The sequence below is a fragment of the Bos indicus x Bos taurus genome, chromosome 3, assembly GCF_003369695.1.
Source record: "Bos indicus x Bos taurus breed Angus x Brahman F1 hybrid chromosome 3, Bos_hybrid_MaternalHap_v2.0, whole genome shotgun sequence".
NCBI lineage: Eukaryota > Metazoa > Chordata > Mammalia > Artiodactyla > Bovidae > Bos > Bos indicus x Bos taurus.
In genome coordinates this window covers 119,414,039-119,422,709 of record NC_040078.1, presented here as the reverse complement: position 1 = coordinate 119,422,709, position 8,671 = coordinate 119,414,039, and the positions used below count along the sequence as shown (strand labels likewise).

The following is an 8,671-nucleotide window of genomic DNA, read 5'->3' as shown; positions in this document are numbered from 1 at the left end:
ACTCCTTTTGACCCATGGACCGCAGCATGCCTGGCCTCCCTGTTCCATTACCAACTCCCGGAGCTCACTCAAACTCGTGTCTGTCAAATCAGTGATGCCATCCAACCATCTCACCCTCTGTCGTCCCCTTCTCCTCCTGCCTTCAATCTTTCCCAGCATCAGGGTCTTTTCGAATGAGTCAGTTCTTCGCATCAAGTGCCCAAAGTGTTGGAGTTTCAGCTTCAACATCAGTCCTTTCAATGAATATTAAGAACTGATTTCCTTTAGGATTGAGTGGTTGGATCTCCTTGCAGTCCAAGCGACTCTCAAGAGTCTTCTTCAACACCACAGTTCAAAAGCATCAATTCTTCAGTGCTCAGCTTTCTTTATAGCCCAACACTCACATCCATACCTGACTACAGGAAAAACCGTAGCCTTGACTAGATGGACCTCTGTTGGCAAAGTAATGTCTCTGCTTCCAAATATGCTGTCTAGGTTAGTCATAGCTTTTCTTCCCAGGATCAAGCATCTTTTAATTTCATGGCTACAGTCACCATCTGCAGTGATTTTGGAGCCCAAGAAAATAAAGTTTGCCAGTGTTTCCACTGTTTCTCCATCTATTTGCCATGAAGTGATGGGGTCGGTTGCCCTGACGTTAGTTTTATGAACGTTGAGTTTTAAGTCAGCTTTTCACTCTTCTCCTTCACTTTCATCAAGAGGCTCTTTAGTTCTTCGTTTTCGGCCATAAGGGTGGTGTCATCTGCATATCTGAGGTTATTGATATTTCTCCTGACAATCTTGATTCCAGCTTGTGCTTCATATAGCACAGTATTTCTCATGATGTACTCTGCATATAAGTTAAATAAGCAGGGTGACAATATACAGCCATGATGTACTCCTTTCCCAATTTGGAACCAGTCTGTTGTTCCATGTCTGGTTCTAACTGTTGTTTCTGACTTGCATACAGAATTCTCAGGAGCCAGGTCAGGTTGTTTGGGATTCCCATCTCTTGAAGAATTTTCCACAGTTTGTTGTGATCCACACAGTCAAAGGCTTTGGCTTAGTCAATAAAGCAGAAGTAGATGTTTTTCTGTAACTCTCTTGCTTTTCAATGATCCAACAGAGGTTGGCAATTTGATCTCTGGTTCCTCTGCCTTTTCTAAATCCAGCTTAAGCATCTGCAAGTTCATGGTTCACATACTCTTGAAGCCTGGCTTGGAGAATTTTGAGCATTGCTTTGCTAGCATATGAGATGAGTGCAATTGTGTGGTAGTTTGAACATTGTTTGGCATTACCTTTCTTTGGGATTGGAGTGAAAACTGACCTTTTCCAGTCCTGTAGCCACTGCTGAGTTTTCCAAATTTCCTGGCATATTGAGTGCAGCACATTCACAGTATTATCTTTTAGGATTTAAATAGCTCAACTGGAATTCCATCACCTCCACTAGCTTTGTTCATAGTGATGCTTCCTAAGGCTCACTTGACTTTGCATTCCAGGGTGTCTGTCTCTAGGTCAGTGATCACAGTATCGTGGTTATCTGGGTCATGAAGATCTTTTTTGTATAGTCCTGTGTATTCTTGCCACCTCTTCTTAATAGCTTCTGCCTCTGTTAGATCCATACCATTTCTGCTCTTTATTGTGGCCATCTTTGCATAAAATATTCCCTTGGTATCACCAATTTTGTTGAAGGGATCTCAATCTTTCCCATTCTGTTGTTTTCCTCTATTTCTCTGCATTGATCATTGGGGAAGCTTTCTTATCTCTCCTTGCTATTCTTGAACTCTGAATTCAAATGGGCATATCTTTCCTTTTCTCCTTTGCCTTTAGCTTCTCTTCTTTTCTCAGCTATTTGTAAGGCCTCCTCAGACAACCATGTTGCCTTTTTGCATTTCTTTTCCTTGGGGATGGTCTTCATCACTGCCTCCTGTACAATGTCATGAACCTCCTCCCATAGTTCTCAGGCACTCTGTCTATCAGATCGAATCCCTTGAATCTATTTGTCACTACTACTGTATAATCATAAGGGATTCAAGTCTTACCTGAATGGTCTAGTGGTCTTCCCTACTTTCTTCAAATTTAGTCTGAATTTGGCAATAAGGAGTGCAGAATCTGAGCCACACTCGGCTGCCAGTCTTGTTTTTGCTGACTGTTTGGAGCTTCTTCATCTTCAGCTGCAAAGAATATAATCAACATGATTTCAGTACTGACCATCTGGTGATGTCCATGTATAGAGCCTTCTCTTATATTGCTGGAAGAGGGTGTTTGCTATGACCAGTATGTTCTCTTGGCAACACTCTGTTAGACTTTACCATGCTTCATTTTGTACTCCAAGGCCAAATTTGCCTGTTACTCTAGGTATTTCTTGACTTCCTACTTTTGCACTCCAGGTCCCTATAATGAAAAGGACATCGTTCTGGGTGTTAATTCTAGAAGGTCTTGTAGGTCTTCATGGAACCATTCAACTTCAGCTTCTTTAGCATTACTGGTTGGGGCATAGACTTGGATAACTGTTATATTCAATGGTTTGCCTTGGGAATGAAGAGAGATCGTTGTCACTTTTGAGATTGTACCCAAGTAGTGCATTTCAGACTCTTTCGTTGACTAGGAGGGTGACCCCACTTCTTCTAAGGCACTCCTGCCCACAGCACTAGATACAACGGTCACCTGAGTTTAATTCACTCATTCCAGTCCAGCAAAACTCAGCTGAGACTAATGTGAATGCGTGCACAGGACAGGGATGGGAGGACAGCCAAGGAGTGGGCAGCCGAGGTGTGTAGGGCATCCCACCAACTGCACTCCGACCACCAGCTCCTAACCCATGTCACAATGCCGGGGCAACCCTAGCAAACTCTGACACTCTGCTGTCCTGTGGGGGTTGGAGTCAGGCCAGCCAGGAGAGGAAAGATGGGCAACCCATTCTTTCTCCTGTGTGCTCTATTGTTGGAGAGCATGAACTCTCTCAGACCACCTTCTAAGAGAACTGCAGGCTGAGCGAGTGTGGTGGTTGTCGCTCCTCCACAGGCCCCACTGACCACATAGCTGCTGCCTGTACACCCTGACTCCTGGGGAGGGCGCTCCCTCTGAAGGCGGCCAGCCCTGTGATCCTGCAGCTCGCACCTCTAAAGAATGAAACTGCTCTAAAATCGGCTCTTCTCTCCCACTGATCCTCCTCTTAGGCCTGGGAGGCACTGTGGTGTGCACCTTCCCTCTTCACTCCTCCCTTGTTAGGCTGCATCTCCCCTGACCTCCCCTCTGGGTATCACACAGCTGGTGCCCATGTCCCATGTGAGTGTCGAGTTCAGCCCTGGTCTGGGCTGTGACAGGCACAGGAAGCAGCGTCCAGACGGAGGACCCAGTCACTGAGACAGACGTGACCGTAATGTGGCTCCCACGGCTCCAAGCAATCAGCCCACAGGGTGTGCAGAGGAGCCAGGGGCATGGAAGTCAGGATGAGCGAGGACATGCCACACGCTGACTGTGTCACAACCCCTGACCTGCTGATTTTCAGGCCATGGAGGTGGACTTTCTCCTCTCTGGGAATCAGCTGACATCTGGACATTACAAGAAAGAACCCTTAGATTCTCAAGGATGCAGAGAGCTCAGCTGAGGTTGCCATCAAGAAAATATCTCAGAGACAAAGATGCTAAGTTAGGTCTCTAGTTCTGCAGGAGAGAAAGGCGTAGCTCCACACAAGCCTGGTGAGGGTTGGTCCCTTACCTGCTCCCAGCCTGTCCCAGGATAGAGCTATCACTGGGTCATGTCCTGATGGCCTGAAGTCTGTAACAATTTCTGAAATTTAAGAATAAGTAAATAATGCGTGGGAGGTGCAGGATTTGATACCTGAGCAAGTGCAGAAATAGCACAGCTCAGGAGCATCCCTGTGGGGAGGGAGAGCATGTCCTTGAAAGCAAGGACAGGGAGATGTAAGCCGCCCTTACACAGTAAAGTCTCAGCTTGGCACGACCCCTTGAGTCTTTTCTCATAGTAAATGCCCCGTCTCCCACAGGGTGAGTGCTCCAAGCACACTTGGTAATTAGTAAGTCAGAGGAAATGGTTATGCTTCAGATCAGCCAGTATTTATCAGGAAGAAGAGTGGTATCTACTTGCCCTGCAGTTGGGCACTGAAGGGTGTCTGTTCTCCAAGAGAGGATGACTTTGTGACCCTGACCTGCTCCCTCTCACTGCCTCCCACTGGCTCCTAACTCTCTGTCCTGTGTCACCAGCTCAGGGCCATGTCACCCCAAGGAAACGGAAACCTCTCAGTGATGCCTCTGCAGGAGTTTGTGCTGGATGGATTTGCGGGTGGTCTGCAGACTCAGTCCCTGCTCTTTGCTCTGTTCCTGGCCCTGTACATGGTCGCTGTCCTGGGGAACCTCACCATGATCATGGTCATCACCCTGGATGCCAGTCTGCACTCCCCAATGTACTTCTTCCTCAAGAACCTCTCCTTTGTGGACCTGTGTTACTCGTCTGTCATCTACCCCAAGGCCCTGGCAAACACCGTATCTTCCTCCAAGATCATCACGTTTGAGGGATGTATCATTCAGTTTTTCTTTTTCTCTCTAATGGGAGCCACTGAGGCATTCCTCTTGGCCGTGATGGCCTATGACCGCTTTGTCGCCATCTGCAGCCCCCTGCACTACCCCATCACCATGCGCCCCTCGATCTGTGCCCGCCTGGTGCTGGGTTGCTACTGCGGGGGCTGCCTCAACTCCATCCTGCAGGCCAGCTTCACATTCACTCTCCCGTTCTGCAGCTCCAACCACATCGACCACTTCTTCTGTGATGTGCCGCCTCTGCTCAAGCTTGCCTGTGCTGACACTACGATCAATGAGCTGGTCATGTTTGGCATTTGTGGCCTCATCATCGTGGGCACCACACTCGTGGTCCTCGTCTCCTATGGCTACATCACAATGACCATCCTGAGGATGCACTCAGGAGGAGGGAGACACAAGCTCTTTTCCACATGCGGCTCCCACATGACAGCCGTGTCCCTCTTTTATGGGACCCTTTTTGTCATGTATGCCCAGCCGGGAGCTGTGCAGTCCATGGAGCAGGGCAAGGTGGTCTCTGTCTTCTACACCCTGGTCATCCCGATGCTCAACCCCCTCATCTACAGTCTGAGAAACAAGGACGTGAAGGATGCTCTGTGGAGACTGGGGCAGAGACACACAGCCACATGAAGGAGGGTGGACAGAGAGACAGTGTCCTGAGGGCTGGACAAGAGGACTTGAGGGGAGTCACTAGGTTTAATATGAAGAATTTATTCCTCATTCTTGTAATTCATTCTTTCCTCCAACATTTTATTTAGGCCTTCTTGGAAGAATATCATGGACCTCAAACTGCAAGAGATGGAAAACGAATAAGGCATTTTCTTTGCCAACATAAAATTAATATCCTTAAAAGGTCTGACTCTAATCTGGAAGTTTGAGTAATACAGTGGGCAGAGTGATCAGCAGAGAGTCTTTGACTGAGAATATATTTCCAAATTCAGCATCCTCCAGTGAAGATATTGTTGTTGTTGTTCAGCAGATAAGTTGTGTCCAATTCCTGTGACCCTGTGAACGTAGCACGCCAGACTTCCCTTTCCTGTGCTATATCCTTGAGCTTGCTCAAACGCATATCCATTAAGTTGGTGATGCCATCCAGCCATCCTATCCTCTGTCACACCCTTCTGCTCCTGTGCTCAATCTTTCCCAGCATCATGGTCTTTTCCAATGAGTCAGCTCTTTGCATCAGGTGGCCAAAATATTGGAGCTTCAGCTTCAGCATCATTTCTTCCAATGACTATTCAGAGTTGATTTCCTTTAGGATGGACTGGTTGGATCTCCTTGCTCTCCAGTGAAGGTATGAAACTAGACAAACTCTGATGTTTTTCCCTTCGTTTCATTGTTGAGTCCATGTAAATATGTGCTCAATGATCTCCTTTGGACCACCTAGTAGGGAGGTTCTAGGACACTCAGCCCGGCCCCTTCCTTGGTGATAGCCTGGGTCACCACAGCCAATTAGGGGGCTTTGGAAGACCATGCTTCCCCTCAATCCTGAGCAGGCTGTCCTTCCCCTCCCCCTTCTGTTCACTGATGCTGCCACCCAACACGGCAGCAGGAAGCACCTGCGCTCCTGCTTCAGACGCTCCTAGTGCTCCCTGTCCTGGGTTTCTCCCCTCAGACAGCAGCTGGGAGCCCCAGGGAGTCAACGTGGATGTCTGATACCCAAAGTTCACCATCCAACCTGACAAGTGACACTGTCCTGACTACTTGTGACCCTAAGAAATGGGACCTTGTCAGCACAGACGTCTCTCAATAAGGATGGAGGTCCTGGTGCTGCTGCAGAGATCAGGGGGTGGAGAGAGAAGGGGCAGTTTCCTGGCAGAAGCACAGCTCCTTGGCCCTCTGTCCCACACTCCCTGGGGCAGCTGGATCGTCTGCCTTGACCTCCCTATTCAGAGCTCCAGGCCCCTGCTCCGTGGACCCAACACACAGTCTGCACTCAGATCCCTATGGTGTCTCCCTGTGGTAGAGTCATCCAGTCTCATGGTCTGCTGGGGACCAGCCCCGGCTGATCCAGTGTATTCGAAGGGGAGACGGCGTCGGCGACCTATTCAAATGGTAATTAGAGATATAAAGAGTAATAGAATGAGGATAGCTCAGTAGGAAAATTCAGTGGAGAAAAGAGGCTGAGTAGCTTGGTTTACGGGGAAAATCAATATAACCCATGACACCAGGTTAGCTCTGACCACGGAGGCCACAGGCGCCCTCTCGAATAGCGGAAGGTGCCCCACCTTAGACACCTTCTTGAGTGGGTCTTAGAAGCCCAGGCAAAATAAGTGGTCGCAGAGGATATCCACGCTCCAGATGGAGACTTCAGCCGGAAGTTAAAGGAAAGAATGACATGGGGAGACCAAGCGTTGGTGAGCAAGGCCTGTAGCTTTATTTTCAACAGGGGTTTTTATACCCTAAGTTACATATAGAGGATAATAAGGGATGCAAAGTCAGCAGTCTTTGATTCGTATCAAAAACCAGGGTTTCTTTCCTGCAAATTTATCGTATACAAATGGTTTAGGTGATTTACATCATCTTCTGGCCAGAAGGCCTATTAACATTTTATGACTCTTGATAAGGACTTATCAACAAAGACTTATTTTCTCTAAGAGTAATTATTTTAAGGTTTGGCACCATCTTCCAAAGATAAAATTGCATTCCTATAGGGTGGATGTGTAATGGGTTTACAACAAAGGAAAGAATTTATTACCTTAAGGGTCTAAAGTTACTAACACCAAGGCCACTACTTATTTTTTCTACATACCAACTATTAATCAATACATATTCAAGGATACAATTCAGGGGATGTGAAAACTTGGCAACAAGCATTGGCTCATCAATGAAATCCTTTACTAGTTTATTCTGACAGTTTCTAACTCTCTGAGAGGCTCTAAGCTATTTGAATATCTTAAGCTTCCCGTGCCTCTCAAGGCTGGGAGACTGTAAACAATCGTATGCATAGCTGTAGGAGTCCGGGTAAACTTGTCAGGCGAGTTAGAGAGCCATCTGAGGGGTTTGGATTTAAACACTCCTAATTGCCCAGGAACTTTATTAATTGGAGCTGTAAGTTAACTCTTTGACAGAGAGAGCGAGATGGTGGTAGGGGACAGCCCCCAGTAAAGTCAGAGGTGAGAGCACAAAGCAATAAAGTAGGCAGACTCTGGTTTTTGGGGGGAAAATGCTCGAGAATATCCGGGCGGACTCCTGAGGCTCGATCCCGCCTTTGCGTATGCCGAGCCTCCTTCCTCATGACCTTTGTCACGAGCGGAATGCCTCACCAGCTCCCGGCAATGGTCACTCCCAGGAGGTGGTCCTGTGGACACAGGGCTAGTCTCTTCCCTGTAGGGCCAGTAGGGATGTGCCCTCCTCTCTGATCGCAGCTCTCCATCTCCCTGCTGTCTCTGCTCAGGAGACTCTGGCAAGCAGCCAAAACCCAAGTCATCAGATTTCTGCTCACCATTCCTCAATAGGAACCTACTCCAATGTCTCTGCTGGATTCTGGTAGTATTGTCTCATCTTTGGGCTCCAAAATCAGTTCTAAGTCTGCTGTAGATTACTGTATTCATCTGATGACTTTTATTCTTTGAGGAGTTTTCCCAAAATAACATGCCTTCTTATAGTGCCATGCTGCGATGCTGTTCTCTTTCCCTGCATTCCTTTCTTCCTCTTTTTTCTCCACCTCCTCCTCATTTCCTCCCCTTCTTTCCTTCCTTCCTTTCTCCTTCTCTCCCTCATTTTATTTTTGTCACTCCAAGGAGTATCTTACTATAAATTTCTAAAGGAAAAGAAAAATCCCAATCTTTTGTATGCAAGTGTAGAGTTCTCATCATTATGTAAATTTTAATGGTACAAGCAATAAGGAATCTATGGTTCTCAGTAGAACATTAATTTTCACTTTCAAACAAATCAGGAAAATTGAGTCCAGTGTTACACGGAATGGAAATTGTTCTATAGTCTGGAAGAGAATTATTTTTAAAACCCTACAGGTTGGCTTTACCTCTCCGTAAAACTATATTTCAGATCGCAGTGAATATCTCTATACAATGTGAGAAGTGGTTTACTTGGTTGTTCATCCCATACTATGCTTTGCAAGCTACTGGCAGACACTAGATTCTCAGTCCACATCTAACGCCAGAGTGTAAGTTGAGTTC

General features: G+C 47.0%; 1 protein-coding gene across 1 annotated transcript; it reads left to right on the top strand.

Annotated features, from left to right (window-relative positions):
* The first annotated feature begins 4,211 nt into the window (after positions 1 to 4,211).
* LOC113890377 (olfactory receptor 12-like) lies at positions 4,212 to 5,162 on the top strand. The gene has a single exon (XM_027538271.1). It carries the CDS (start codon positions 4,212 to 4,214, stop codon positions 5,160 to 5,162), a length of 951 nt encoding a protein of 316 aa, XP_027394072.1.
* The last annotated feature ends 3,509 nt before the right edge of the window (positions 5,163 to 8,671 follow it).

Bases quoted from the DNA above. Each gene is read 5' to 3' on its own strand.
- LOC113890377 (XM_027538271.1), top strand. From the start codon at position 4,212: ATGTCACCCCAAGGAAACGGAAACCTCTCAGTGATGCCTCTGCAGGAG.